Source organism: Bison bison, unplaced genomic scaffold (assembly GCF_000754665.1).
Source record: "Bison bison bison isolate TAMUID 2011002044 unplaced genomic scaffold, Bison_UMD1.0 scf7180017864262, whole genome shotgun sequence".
NCBI classification, from domain to species: Eukaryota; Metazoa; Chordata; class Mammalia; order Artiodactyla; family Bovidae; genus Bison; species Bison bison.
In genome coordinates this window covers 1,433,671-1,449,433 of record NW_011494834.1, presented here as the reverse complement: position 1 = coordinate 1,449,433, position 15,763 = coordinate 1,433,671, and the positions used below count along the sequence as shown (strand labels likewise).

At 42.0% G+C, this 15,763-nt stretch overlaps 1 protein-coding gene across 1 annotated transcript in view; it reads left to right on the top strand.

Annotated features, from left to right (window-relative positions):
* The first annotated feature begins 16 nt into the window (after positions 1-16).
* Positions 17-15,763, top strand: part of ARHGAP42 (Rho GTPase activating protein 42) — a 349,865-nt gene continuing 334,118 nt past the window's right edge. Inside the window, exon 1 of the mRNA XM_010848229.1 lies at positions 17-234. Coding sequence (XP_010846531.1) covers positions 81-234 — 154 coding nt within the window. The 5' untranslated portion in view covers positions 17-80. The remainder of the gene's footprint in view (positions 235-15,763) is intronic.

Sequence of the window (15,763 nt, the reverse complement as noted above, 5' to 3'; positions counted from 1 at the left end):
GCCGGCGTTGGTCGCCGGCTGTGCCCGTCTTGACTGCCGGCCCCGACGCGTTCCCGGCGGCCGTCGGCCGTGCCGCTGCCATGGGGCTGCCGACCCTGGAGTTCAGCGACTCCTACTTGGACAGCCCGGATTTCAGGGAGCGCCTGCAGTGTCACGAGATTGAGCTGGAGCGAACCAACAAGTTCATCAAGGAGCTTATTAAGGACGGCTCCCTGCTCATCGGGGCGCTGAGGAGTGAGTGCGGCCGGCGGGAGGGCAGGGCGCGGGGACCCGGGGAGCCCCCGCGGGGTGGGGGGTCTCAGGGCTGGGTTGGAGGAAGCGGAGCTTCTTTTGTTTGAATGGGTTTGGGGACAAAAGCTGAAGAGCTCCCCTGCTGGTGGCCAACAAAGTTTGTTCGGAGGTGTTCACTTATTTACTTCCAAGGCTGCAGAGAAGCGAGCGGTCTCTGCTGGACCCCGGAGCGTATCCTGAGGAACGTTGTTCGGCATCTTTTTGTATAACGCTCCTGGAACAGTACTGGGGACTGTTGTCATTTTTGTAACTTTATTCTGCCTAGTTTAAACGCTTAAAAGAGAAAAAAAAAAGCCCTTGAGGAAGGACTCAGGAGTTTATCTGAAGGATAAAAATGAAGCTAGCTTGTTTAGTGATATTAAAAGAAATGATTAAGTTCTTAGGTACATCAGCGACTCATCATTGCAATAAATCATTGCATTGGCACTTTATAGATTTGTAGTTTTGCAAGATGAAGACAGCATGGCACCAGTGCATTTTATCTCTTTTCAAGGTTTTTTTTTGTGCCTCTTAATTTTCTGTTTGCCTTCTAACTCTGGTGTGGTGAGTCCCTAGTGGCTAAAGACCAATCAGAACTTCTGATGATCTATAGAGAGTAAAGACTGCCTCAGTTTAGGAACTTTTCCCACCTCCTTTCCCACACACCTCCGTTCAGATTTTCTGTGCTTCTTGCATTCTCTGAATCTTCACTTTCAGTTACTAGCACAAAAGAGAGCCTTGGGCTTCCCAGGTAGCTCAGTGGTAAAAAAAATCACCTTCCAATGCAGGAGACTCTGATTCGGTCCCTGAGTCTGGAAGATCCCCTGGAGAAGGAAATGGCAACCTACTCCAGTATTCTTGCCTGGAAATTCCCATGGACCGAGGACTTCAGGACTACAGGCAGGCTACCTCCATGGGGTCCCAGAGAGTCTTACACTAGAGCTTCTCATAGAGAATTGACTGACTAAAGGATAAGGCTTTATAGGTTACTTTTCTGAGGACCTATTTGCTCTTTAATAGAAAGCCTCTGAAATGCAGCCCTGGAAATTCCAGTCTGTCTTAGATGAGTGAGGTATTTTTGTTAAGGTGAAGAGTCCTTTGGTTGACATGGCTACCCCAGGAGATAGGTAGGGGAAGCATCATTGTGTATGTCATTAACAACATTATGGAGGTGTGTGTGTGCGCCTGAAACTAAGACGATATTAGCATCTGATCTCTATTTAGAAGCATGTATTCATGGTAAAGATGAACCTTAGCAAAATGTCTTGAAATTAGTATGCTCCAAATCCTGTCTATTTAAACCATCCTAATTGCTAAAACATTTACTTATTACTTGTGTTAACTTAGCCAGGGTAAAGAAAATATGTTCTGTATCTACATTCACTTAATTTCTGAATTTGACGCTGCTACTGATAATAATAGTATTTACTGATTTGTGAAAAATATACAAGTTTATCTGTAGTTCTGTCCATCTTGTGTATACCCAAAGGTGAACTTAGCTTCCATCTGATTTACAAAGCCTCTTGAGGCCCCTTGAGGCCTTTGCATCTTGGACAGGATGATGCTTCTTTAAAAAGAGTTTCCCTCTCTCAGAGCACTGATTCTTGCTCGAGCTGCCAGATGGTCTACAGATGACATTTTCTTCTCGCTCTGCCGGAGATCAATTCCAGTGGTTCAAAAGTGGAAAACACTTCCATCGCTGTGGTAAAATCTCTGAAATGTACATCATTTTACTAGTAATCTTATTAACTGTATTATGATTGAATCTAGTCTTGCAGCTATCAGGAGCTTCCTTTATAGGTTTGTTCTTCCATTTATAAGTGAGGATATCTCGAGAGTGTAAGTTCCTTGAACATACAGACCCTGCCTCTTGAACTTGACCTTCTACACTTAAAATGTACAATCTGTCTTTCCAGGATTTGTGAGGAGAGTGCATTATATTAACATTTGGTTATTGCTTTTCTTGTAGTGGAAAGAAAGCATTTATTAAAAGAATATCCAGCATTAGCTGCCAAGCAGGACAGATCTGGAGCCGAGAAACCCTTGAAGTCATATGAGGGCACTTCTTTTTTTCCCAGCAAGCAACCTCTGTCCCTTGGGGAGGATGCTCTGGGGTTCTACTGCAGCTGCTAAATGCCTGCTCTCTGAAGCTGGTCCTGTAGGAGGACAAGAATGTGTCTAAAGACTTGAAGCTGCCTTAATTCTATCCCACATCCACCAAGGAGCCCTCCTTTCTTCAGTTCTGCCCCTTCTGTTTTTCCTTTCTGCCTTAGGAAGCCTTCAGTTTTCCCCAGCTTTAAACTATGCCTTTCTATTCTCCATACCTGTTGTTTCAGTAAGTGTATCCATTATCCACTTCAGATTTATATGTAGCACTTTGCCATCGTTTATAATGAATGGTTTCTTAATAAAACTTTCCTGAGCTGACAATCATCCATGCATTTCTAAAGCATCTTATATTATTTCCAACCTAGTTAATAAGTTTTCTGCTGAAAGTCTTGGCATGCTCTCTTGGGTAACACATGCTTTACTGTTTCAGTGAGAGTCACATGTGCTCCTTCAGCTTGGGTTCCGGGTGTGCATTTTTTTAGGACCGAATTTTGAACGATCATTATAAATGAGGACCTTGACTAGATGATTTGAATTTTAAATGTGTAAGGTATTTAACATATTTTTAAGATGGATGTGAGAGTTGGACTATTAAGAAAGCTGGACGCTGAGGAATTGATGCTTTTGAACTGTGGTGTTGGAGAACACTCTTGAGAGTCCCTTGGATTGCAAGGAGATCAAACCAGTCAATCCTAAAGGAAATTAGTCCTGAATATTCATTGGAAAGACTGGTATGAAGCTGAAACTCCAATACTTTGGCCACCTGATGTGAAGAACTGACTTACTAGAAAAAGCCCTGGTACTTGGAAAGATTGAAGGCGGGAGGAGAAGGGGACAACAGAGGATGAGATGGCTGAATGGCATCACTGACTCGGTGGACATGAGTTTGAGCATGCTCTGGGAGTTGGTGATGGACAGGGAGGCCTGGCGTGCTACAATCCATGGGGTCGCAAAGAGTCAGACACGACTGAGCGACTGAACTGAACTGCATTTCACTCTCACATCCACTCAGAGAAAATGGATGACAGTAAACGAGTTAATATAGGGATTAATGTAGACCTGAGTTTACATTCTGATGCTGTCAAATGCTGTGTGATGCTTCGCAAGTAACTTAACCTCTGAGTCCTACCTTTCCTTACGGGGAGGGAACAGCTATAAAGATCTCACCACTAGGACTGTTTGTTCATTTTGTTACATGCCATCTAGTCATTTGGTGAGTGGTATTTGAGAATATATGACACTGGTGAATTGGGTTTTAGTTCATGCTGTATGACTCACAGTCTCTACTCTTCTTATCAAATGTTAGTCTGTGAACTTTGTTCCTTTAACAGGTGCCAGTTTTAAATTTTGGGTTGTGAAGTTATAGGCTCATTTTGCTTATTAATTTTCTCCTTTTATAGACCATATCCAAAGAAACATTTCAAAGTGTCTTTCTTATATAATTCCCCCTTTACTTCGTATAAAATATAATCTCCCCTTCAAATAAAATTTTTGAATTCAAAACTTTGTATAAAACCTTTTGAGTTCAAAGAACCATCTTTAAGTAGAACATAGTCTTCCCAAGAATAGACAGACCCTCCCTCCAAAGAAGAGAAGAGGAAAGGAGAGGGAACGGTTGAAATGGAATTGTACTCATTAAATAGAATTGATTGTGTGGAGAGCTTATCAATATTCTTTCCTCCCATCTAACCTGCAGCATCTTGGCCATCCCACCCTTCTTGTAACTATCTATTATAACACTTCCTCTCATCACCTTAAAGTAGAATTGGTCAGTTTTTTCCTCTAGCTTTAGAAGACTGTTTCTTAACCTTGTGTGGCTGAGCTTCTTTTAAAGAAAAAAAAGTTAATGGACTCTAATATAATTTATTTTTTATGACAGTTAAATATATTCATGAAACTAGTTTTCATGCCATCTTAAAGGCAGATCAACTTACAAATTAAATATAAATAATACTGTGAATCCAATATAAAACTTACAAAACTACATTTAATCAACCTGGGATTTCTTTGGAAGGAATGATGCTAAAGCTGAAACTCCAGTACTTTGGCCACCTCATGTGAAGAGTTGACTCATTGGAAAAAAGCTCTGATGCGGGGAGGGATTGGGGGCAGGAGGAGAAGGGGACGACAGAGGATGAGATGACTGGATGGCATCACTGACTCGATGGACGTGAATCTGAGTGAACTCCAGGAGTTGGTGATGGACGGGGAGGCCTGGCGTGCTCCGATTCATGGGGTCGCAAAGAGTCGGACATGACTGAGCGACTGAACTGAACTGAATGGATGATATTATTTTGCCAAAATGACATTTTCTCTTCTATAAAGACTGCTGATAATATCTTACGTATTGTTGATGATTCATTTTCTTATCGCTTTTCCTGATTGAAAGTGCAGGTTTTCAAAATCTACTTGTCTGTTTGATGGCCTTCTCTGACTCATAAACCTTATTTCTTCGTTTGTTCTTAAAGTGGTTGTTCTGGCACTAGTGATCCCTGGCACAAACAGGGGCATGGTAGAATGGTAGGAGTTGGTTGTTTATAAATTGCTACAGAATATGCAGTTAATTAAGACGTTAGCAAGAGGAAGCACACAATTTCTTTTTTTTTTCAGATTTATTCAAGTATAGTTGGTTTACACTGTTGTGTTACTTTCTGCTGTACAGCAAAGTGATTCAGTTATACATTCATATGCATTCTTTTTCACATTCTTTTCATTATGGTTTATCACGAGATAATATAGTTCCCTGTGTTGTACAGGGGAAGCTTGTTATTCATTATTCTCTGTGTAGTAGTTTGTATCTGCTAATCCGAAACTCTTGGTGCATCGCTTTCCCAGCCTCTCCTTCTCCTTGGCAACCACAGCTGTGTTCTCTGTGTCTGTGAGTCTGTTTCATAGGTAAGTTCATTTGGGAAACACACACAGTTTCTTAGAGGTGTCTGCGTTCAGTGTCCACAGCCTCAGTTGGAAGCATGCTGCTGCGGTGCACTTGCAGTCTGGGGATAAAGTAGATGTTTAGTGTGAAAGGAAACCCTGAGTGCACAGGCTGCATTCAGAGATCTTGGAGAGGCTGAGATTGAGAGACTCCTGCCTTCCATTTGCGGTGTTTGACTTGGTTTTTCACTTTAAGCCCGTCTCTATTTTGTGTGTGTTCAGGGTCCACTTTGCTACCAGTGTTTGGTGGCACAGGGAAGGAGTTAAATAAATGGAAGGAACAGTGACAAGTTTAAGGAATTTGAAAGGCGTTCTGTAGTTACTGCACTTTGTATTTGGTCATCCTTGAGATCTTGGTGAGAACTGCTATTGTTGCAGGCTATTTTTGGGGTTTAAATTTGGACCTAGATTTTGTTTGGTTTACCACAACTCAGTGCGGATTCCCGTTTACCCTGCAAGACCTCCTTCACTCTTGCTTATTCCACTAACGTTATTTTGCTTGTTGAGCTGGGCAGCCTTGCCAGAGATGTGGATATGTAATTACTTCCACCGTTTTTCTGGTTCTTACAGTCATTCATTAGAATCTGAGTTAAATGAGCAGAAATAATTGTATCTTTCAGATGAACTGTAATTAATTTAGGAATGGGTAGATTAAGAATGAAGTGCTCTAAGGTTCTGCTTCAGAGGCTTGTACAAGTAAGAGCAGTTTGGTTTGTGTTCATTTAAATGGGAGCCTGGGCATTCATTAAAGTGGAATTAAATTCAGCTGGCTGAGAACTTCCATCTACCTGTCTTCTGATTGTCTACATGAGCTTGACGGGTGTCCTCTAACAGTATCTTTATCTCTGTTGAATGTCTTTCTCTTTTTCAAAGGACACCTTATTTATTTGTGGTTGTGCTGGGTCTTGCTTGCTGCACTCGGCCTTTCTCTAGTTGTCCTGAGCCGAACTACCGTTCGTTGCATTCGCTGGCTTCTCATTGTGATGCCTTCTCCTTGCAGAACACAGAACACAGGCTCAGTAGTTTTGGCTCCTGGTTCTAGTGTGTGGGCTTAGTAGTTGTGGAGCATGGGCGTAGTTGCTCCATGGCATGTGGAATCTTCTCAGACAAGGGATCAAACCCCTATTCCCTGCATTAGGAGGCAGATTCTTATCTACTGTACCACCAGGGAAATCCTGGATTTCCTTTTTCTGCAGGTAGTAACTGAGAAGCTGCCTTGTTAGGAAGGAGTGGGTTTCTGGGAGAACAGAACCTATTTCCTGTCTAGTGGAAGAGGCTGGTGTGGCAGTAACCACTTCTTACATTGCCTCCTGTGACAGTTATGATCAGGGTACTCTGAGATGCAGAAAACTCAGGTAACCACAAAACTTTGAAATCACTGAAAAGCTGCTTCAACAGACATGCTTTCGGTTACTAACATTTCTTAGAGCCCAGTGTTAATCATGTTCATGATGATGCTGAAGAAGCATTTCTCAGATTATATTAAAAAATAATAAAGCTTACATTCAGTATTGCTTTGGTGCCAAGTATATTCAAGTAATGTATGCATGGAATGGCAAAACTCTTCTCTAGATTTATAAAGAGAAATGCTAAAATGTTCAGGCTGTTAAGCCACATTCAGTAAATGTTATGCATCAATGAAATGTTTATTGTGGACAGATGAGAAAGGGTGAAGAAAAGGGGGTTATTTAGTCTTGAATCTTTTTCCAGAGTATTGTTTCTTGCCAGAGCTGTGGTTGCCACCTGTTCTGGCCCCAGCCATCCCTGTTGTCTTGTCTGGATGGTAATTTCCACTCATTCCAGCCTCTTGGCAGGTGCCAGACTCCCTGTTGGCCCACCGGCCGCCCACCCGGTTCAGTTGGCAGCCCTGCCAGACTTCCCTTTCCCTCCAGCCTCCTGAACCTCTGCCCAGCATCTCAGCATCCTTGGAGCGTATCCCCAGCGGCTCTGGCCTTATCAGCCGAGGATTTGCTACCTGCTTCTTGCTGACTTTCATCGTGAAAATGAAAACCAGTTGCTGAGCTCCTGGCTCTCCAGTTCAAGGAATCTGTGCGTCAGCTTTTGCAGCTGCCAGTATTCTGACTTTTAATGGCTGGGTTTCATCTAAGTGTAGTGACTTCCATTGAATTTGTTAATTTTAATGGCCCTTGGAGTAGGATAATAACAGGATAGATAATGGAAATTTAGTTATTTTAACAGATTTGTTTTTGGCCAGGCATATTTAAACACTGGCTTGGATATTTCCTGTATGGTGGAACCTCCTCTCTAGGATTCCAGCTAACTGGAATGTTTGGTTCATCAGAATGCGCCATTGTTCATATCTGCAGTTTTCTGATTTTATAATCAAGAATCTAGTTATAATGCTGAAGAAAATGTTGCGGCAAAACCTGCATGTATAATCCTCTGTAAGGGAAGTGATTTGTTTCAGAAAAAATGAATTGCAGAATAGTAAGGTGCCACACAGGCATCCGTGATGGCTCAAGAATCTGCCTGCAATGCGGGAGATCTGGACAGTGGAGCCTGGCGGGCTGTGGTCCATGAGGTTGCAAAGAATCGGACACAGCTGAGCGACTCAGCACACATACAACATACTGTACGGTAGCTGATCATCTGTCAGTTTTTCCAACCTTTTTCTTTTGTTGCTGAAGAGTATATTCATAAAAGAAGCAAACATAAGCCCTACTTCTCTAGAATTTAAAAATTTTCATTTGAAAGTAATTTACCTACTTGTAATTTTTACATGGAATATGGTGGGGAAAAAGGTTAGGATAAGACTAATAGTTAACACTTTGTAGATTATTTTATATTATTTATTATAGATTTTTGACATGAAATCTTTAGATTTTTAATGGTAAAAGTCTCCATGCCTAATGGTATTTCTAAATATACATTTATTTATTTGGCTGTGCCAATTCTCCATTGCAGCATGCAGGATCTTAGGTTGTAGCCTGTGAACTCTTAGTTGTGGCCTGTGGGAATCTCATTCCCTGACCGGGGATTGAACCCAGGCTCCCCGCATTGGGAGAGCAGAGTCTCAGCCACTGGAGCATCAAGAAAGTTCCCCAAATGGTATTTTTTAAATGTCAAAACTTGACATTTTATATATTGTTGTTTTATGTAATTTGGGTGATTATCAGGTGCAATGTATTTTGTGAAGGATGGGGAACTATCCTGGGATGATTCTCAGTGTTGGGTGGTATGAAAATATTGGGAAGAAATGCACAATTTACACACATTTGTTACATGAATAGTACTCTCTTGAACCTTGGCTTTATTCTGGTAAAAAGTGGATAGACACAAAATGACCCCTTTCGTTTGAAAGTCAGACACATTTCTCAGTAGTGGAATTTCTGTATTTCCTTGCACAAATCTAAAAAGCCATACTGCTTGCTAGTTTATGAAAGACATGCCAAAAGTATTCCCTTATGTGTAAACATATACTGGAGTTTATCCAGATGAAAGCCCCAGCTTCAGTTGTCTCTTTAGTACACAGGAAAGTGATGATTTAATTTAGAAAACTGATATGTGTTTGTAAAATGTGAAATGAGTACTGTATAGTGTATCTCCTTTCGAATGGAAGCTATGTAAATTGATTACTTTGCTGCGGTGAGACTTTTTTCTTTTTCATTTATTTAATTTTCTTATTCCTTAACATGTTTGAAAGATATGGCCTCAAACAAAACAAATACAAAAGGAGTGGTGGTAGTGGTGGGAGGGATTAGCAAGGAGAAGCAGATTAAAGTGAGTTGTGAAAACAATTTAAATAGTGTGGTTTTGGAACTTGTATCAGACTTCTTTGTGCCTTCTGTGAGCACGTTCTTATGTGACACTGAACGGTCAAAGGAGTAAGAGGTTACAATTGTTTTAAAGGTTGGTTTCAGAAAGTTTGAGGGCCAGTGTAAAAATTGTCAAATAAGAGAGAATTGGTGTGAATTTTGAAGGGGTACACCATTTGGGGAAGATTTGAGAAAGTTGTGTACTCCTGAAGACATGTCAGCATAGGTGATAGGAAGGGACGTTTGCAGGCTTGTACTGACTGCATGGCAGTCCTGGTTTTCCTCAGGTGATCCTTTTAAAAATGTTATTACTGCCTCTAGATCCCAGCTGCTTCATGGCCTCTCTTTTTCCGCAGTGTACACTGTTGCAGAATCCTTCTTCCTTATTGCGTCTAGCCTTCTCTTCAGTGTTGGTAGTATGCAAGGGGTCCTTCTGCTGTTTGCTTTCCTTGTGTGACAACATCTGCCCGCAGCGCTCCAGCTCAGACCGCCTTCAACCGAGCTCTGAGTCTGATCTTCAGCAGCCTGCTACCTGTCCCCACCTGGGCGTGCTGCAGGCCCTGCACACACCACGTGTCCAGCCAAAGCTTGTTCTTTGTGTTCCCGTTCGGTCAGTTATTTGCTCACCCACCTGGTTGTCTTAGAGAGAAACCGTTTACTAATGCTTCTGCTTTCCTTCTCCTCTGGTTTGTAAACTCCAGTTTTAAGCTAGCTTTTTTTTTTTTTTTTCATTCCACCCAGATTCCAGCATTTGGTTGGTCCTGCAATTTTCTGTGCTTACAGTGTCTTGAATGTGATGTTCTCTGCTTGCACCAACAGTCCTTAAGTGTGTGCGTCTCTCTGTATGTAGATATGAAATAATTTTTTTCTTAGCATAAAATGTTAGAAATATTTCCTCTCACAGCTCTGGAGGCCAAAATCCTAAGTCAAGGTGTCAGCAGAGCATTCTCTCTCTGAAGGCTCTAAGTGAAAGTCGCTCAGTTGTGTCCAGACTCTTTGTGACCCCAGGGACTATACAGTCGATGGAATTCTCCAGGCCGGAATACTGAACTGGGTACCCTTTCCCTTCTCCAGGGGAATCTTCCCAACCCAGGGATCGAACCCAGGTCTCCTGCATTGCAGGCGGATTCTTTACCAGCTGAGCCACCAGGGAAGCCCAAAGGCTCTAAGGGAGGATGTTTTTTTGCTACTTCTATCTCGTTCTGTTGTCAGCAGTGCAAGACATTCTTTGCCTTGTAGCTGTATTACTCCAGTCTCTGCCTTTGCAGTCACACAGAGTATTCACTGTGTATTTTTGTTTATTAAATTTTATTCTGTCTTTTGAATATAAACTTGGAGGGGGCTTGGATATCTGTATTCTAATTTGACTGCATTGTGAATAGTCAGTAATGGTGAACATGAATCAGTTTACATTTTACTAAGAACATGATACGGAGAAGAATTTTGATTATCTGTGGAGCAAATGAGCCAGGAAATGGGGACTGCAAATTTGCTCTTGAATATTTCTCCTGTCAGGGTCATACTGACTTTTAGGGCTGGGTAACCTGGGGACGGCAGATGGCATCTGGAACTGGGGCTTCATCCCATTCCTGCTGCTGACACTAAGTAGTGCCATGGGGAGAAGCCATTTGTCCCAGACTCTATTTTCAGAAAAAAATGGGAATATATTTGCCATAGATATCTTGTAGGATTTTTATGTGGCCAGTAAACAAAATGCCTAACAACATGATTTAAAATGTGGTATTATTTTCACTTGCTTTAGGCAGGATCTTTGTAAGCCAGATAACTTAAGCGTTTTTCAAGGCTTGACTTTAATATGTTCTTGTCAGTGTTATTATCGTACTCCATAGACAAGATGATTGAGATAGAAATGCTTTAATGGAATGTTAAAGCATGAGTTTGTCCCCAAATTAAATCTTTTTGGTAGGAAGTGATCATGAGATGTGGCATGGTTTTGATTTAGCTTTTTACTTTTAAACAAATAATTATCTGCTATGATCTGGGAACCAAGGAACAAGGACACACTGGGTTGGCATTTAGGGATAATCATGAACTGGCAGTGTAGATTTTGAGACTTTATTGATGTGTCTGCTGCTGCCTTGATGCTGTTGGCTTAGGTCATTGGTCTGTAAAAGTTGTTAAAAGTGATGTTGTCAGAAGTGAAATAAATACTTGGGTCATTTCATGTAATATAACAGGTCAAAATGGAGAAGGGAGTGTTTTTCCCCACATTGATTCATGCATTGCAGGCAGACAGTGGCTTAGAAAAGTGCTTTCTGAGGTATTTCTTATGCTACACAGATGTTTTGTAAATGTAATTATGTTTGTGGTGATATCATTCTAATGGTTATTGGTAAGAAAAGAATGATGAGATTGGTAGGGTGTTGCTGGAGAGTCTAGGAACAGGAAATTATGGGAAAAGAGAATGTTGAATTAGGAATTGAAGAGGAAGATTCAGTTGGCTCAGTGAGAAAATTAAATTGAACCTGTAAGCCAGTTGATCCAGGAAAAAATGGTGTGATTGAATAGGTGTCAGAATTGCTGGAAGAGGCTGTTTAGATGGTACCCTAAAGATAAGACGGGGCTTCCCAGGTGGCACAGGGGTAAAGAATCCACCTGCCAGTGCAGGAGACATAAGAGCTGTGGGTTCGATCCCTGGGTTGGGAAGATGCCCTGGAGGAGGGCATGGCAACCCACTCTAGGATTCTTGCGTGGAGAATCCCGTGGACAGAGGAGCCTGGCGGGCTATAGTCCACAGGGTTGCAAAGAGTCGGAGACGACTGAACTGACTTAGCACGGCACATAAAGACAAAATAGATTATTTAAAGTGTGTATGTGTGTGTGTGTTTTCTCCTTAAGGAATCTGTGAGCTTAAGAGAAGCTCTACCCAGGGGCTGCAGCAGGAAGTCTGGACTTTGAGGACAGTTTGAAAAAGTAAAGCAAGGGCTGAAAAAAGCGTCTCAGGGGATAAAGAAAGAAAATAAAGATCCTGAATAATCCTGAATAAGGAAGAGTTGTAGCAAGTGAGTGAGAACTTTCAGGCTTGTCAGGTTTAAATCCTGTTGGATGCATTTTTTTTTTTCCCCCTGTCAGTGTTGCCTTGGCTCCTCAGACTGCTCTTATGGAAATGAGGATTCAGTGAGTATCTGTGACTGGTTGAGCTTGAGGTTTTGTGACACTCACTGATGAGGGGAAGAGCAGGGAGAAGCAGATGTCAGTTTCTCGGTACTCGTCCCACTTTGAGTCCTTAGGTTACAGCTTAGGCCCACTTGTTTGTTGTTTGAGATTGAGTTTTGCATTTCTGTCAGAACAGATATTCACTTAAGGTAATCCCAAAATATCCAAATAACCTGAATATTAAATCTCGCTTAAAGAAACAGGAATGGGTGAATTTAACTCAGATGACCATTATATCTACTACTGTGGGCAGGAAACCCTTAGAAGAAATGGAGTAGCCATCATGGTCAACAAGAGAGTCCGAAATGCAGTACTTGGATGCAATCTCAAAAATGACAGAATGATCTCTGTTCATTTCCAAGGCAAACCATTCAATATCACAGTAATCCAAGTCTATGCCCCAACCAGTAACGCGGAAGAAGATGAAGTTGAACGGTTCTATGAAGACCTATGAGACCTTTTAGAACTAACACCCAAAAAAGATGTCCTTTTCACTATAGGGGACTGGAATGCAAAAGTAGGAAGTCAAGGAACACCTGAGGTAACAGGCAAATTGGGCCTTGGAATACCGAATGAAGCAGGGCAAAGGTTAATAGAGTTTTGCCAAGAGAACACACTGGTCATAGCAAACACCGTCTTCCAACAACACAAGAGAAGACTCTACACATGTGTTGCAGGAAGATGGATCCCTTCCAGGGCCCGAAACTGGGCTCTTGTCTAACAAGAAAAGAAATGAATTGTCCTCGGAAATGAATTGTCCAAGGAGACACATGTGCTGACAAAGCAAGAGATTTTATTGGGAAAGGACACCTGGGTGGGGAGCAGTAGGGTAAGGGAACCCAGGAGAACTGCTCTGCTGCGTGGCTTGCAGTCTCAGGTTTTATGGTGATGGGCTTAGTTTCCGGGTGGTCTTTGGCCAATCATTCTAATTCAGAGTCTTTCCTGGTGGCACACGCATCACTCAGCCAAGATGGATGCTAGCGAGAGGGATTCTGGGAAGTGGACGGACACGCGGTGACTCCTTTAGACCTTTCCCGAACTCTTCCGGTTGGTGGTGGCTTATTAGTTCCGTATCCCTTATCAGGATCTCCTGTCATAAAACACCTCATGCAAATGGTTACTATGGTACCTGGCCAGGGTGGGTGGTTTCAATCAGTGTGCTTCCCCTAACAACTCCCCCCGAGAGACTTCATACTCGAGATACTTCTTGGGAATTGGGGCGGAGGTCTCTTTCTTCTGTAACTTTTTCCTGCTGTGCATGGGCGTAGGCCTGCCTAGCAGAGCAGCAGTCTCTCTCTACCTGATCTAAGTTGGGGTGTTCCACATCTGAAACCAGCTTACACCCTTGTAGTAACAGCAGTTTAGTTTGAAACTGTTGGCTCCTCTCAGAGATAAATAGACAAGGGCCAAACAGGAGACCTAACAGGATGGTCGTCTCTAGTCCCCGGAAACAGAAGGCAACATTTAGGGTGAGGGTTGCAGGATTTGTGACCCTTTTTGATTGGTTGGTGGTGAGGCAATAGAGCTGTGCTCCAGGAATCTTGTGTTCAGTCTGATGTTACCATCCTCCACCTGGGTGGGGGCTCAAAGACACTGTTATGCATATTTCTTTGAGTAGGAACCAGGACTCTGTCTGGAGGCTGTACCAACCTTTGATTGTTTCTCCTGTTTCTGTATCCCCTCCCTTCCCTGATTAGCAATTGTTTGAATCCACACTTTGGAACTCAGGGAAGGTCAAGGAGGCTGAATGAAGCCTATATCCTACAGGCAAGAAATGGAGAACACAGAACTGATCTCTACTCCAGAGCCCCATAGAGTTCTACTCAGTTTTAATTTAGGGAAATAGGCAACTATGACTGTGATAACTTCTTTTCAAAATGGAGCATAGGACTGCCTCAGCTTGGAGTATAGACACTGAATTGGAAGTATTTCTGAGTTCCAAGTTCTAGATCTGAGTCTTGTATGATTAAAACCTCAATCCCTTGGTCTGCCATTTTGGTGTAACAGACCCAGTTAGAAGTAGTTGGAGGAGTGATAACTGGAATTTAGTAGACAAAATAAATCTCATTTCTTTTTAGAAGAATAGGCCTGAAACCCAGTCTGGACCTGGCACTTCAGGGAGACTTGTAGCCAGGTAGCCAGTTGCCTAGTTTTACAAAAAGTAAGGTTGCAGTTACTAGCTTCCAGCAGACATTGTTTTGAGAATGGTGGCATCCAAGCCTGACACGACTCAGAAAACTCGTGTTTAGCAATACAAGGTCTAATCTGAAAGTACACCCATAGCATCACCTAGCTATTTCCCAGCATATCTGAACCATAGCTACTCTATTTTGACTTTTAATTGTAAACTTTTCCTTAACAGCCAAAGCAGATTTCACCGTTAATGATGTCAGTGTTTCTCTAGGTATGAGAAGATGCAAGAATTGGGACTTATAAAATCTTCTCCTGAAAAGATATAACTATCTGAAGGCCTGTTCTGCCAGTTTTTCCCAGAGCACAGAGTGCTTCATTCCTGGTTTTCATCCTGAACTCCTTTCAGGGGTGTTGAAAGTCAGCAGTTGCAGTGGCCATGATTTAATCTTTGTAGATGTAGATGGCAAGTGTCAGTCTTCAGTTGGCAGAGCCCCTTTTTGCTCATAAACTTGACCATGATTTTGAGGGGGGCATTTCATGACCATTTTATCCCATGGTGCTGAGAATGTCCATTCTCAGGTTTGGCAAAGATTTTGTTGACAGGCCACTCAATGTGCTCTTACTGGACTAGGCCATAAAACAGTATCCAAAATTTTCTGGACCACCTGTTTTACCAGCCTCTTGATCCAGGAAAATATTCCCTCTTTTTGCTTCTTCCCATATATAGAGTTACAGTGTTACCATCATTGATCTCATATGGGGCTATATATTATTCTATTAGAGGCCTCAGACACAAAACAGGTGAAATACAAATAACATAGCCAGCAGTATTAGTAAAGTCACAAGTAAGACTTAAGAGCTTCCATTAGATGTAGCCCAGTATATCTCAGGTCATCTGACTTAGTCTGCTCTGTAGAATCTTTATCTTCCAGGGAAATTATATACTGGCACCATCTATAAGGCACATAGCCCCGTTTTCTAGGGTTACTACACTGATTGTCCTTAGTATGATTTAATTGTTTCCAACACAGAGGAGACTTTAAGCCTAAATTACCATAGCCTGGTGTTATCTATATAAATCCAGCCCATAATTGTGGGAGATTTTTTTCCTCCTTTGCTGAAACTTTTCTTGTTGCCCTGATTGAGCTTGAATAATAGAACAAAAGCTCAAATTTATGGCCAGAGTCAGAGCAGGCATTATTAATTGGCCCGGCGAGGGGATCCCATCTAGTAATATCACAGTAACCTGAATATGACTATAATTTTTTTTTAAGTAAATTTTCTCAGGGCCAACCAGTTAGAGTCTTGTAGTAGAGAAATTTAACTCAGAACTATACACAGGTAATTGACCACAAACCCAACAATTT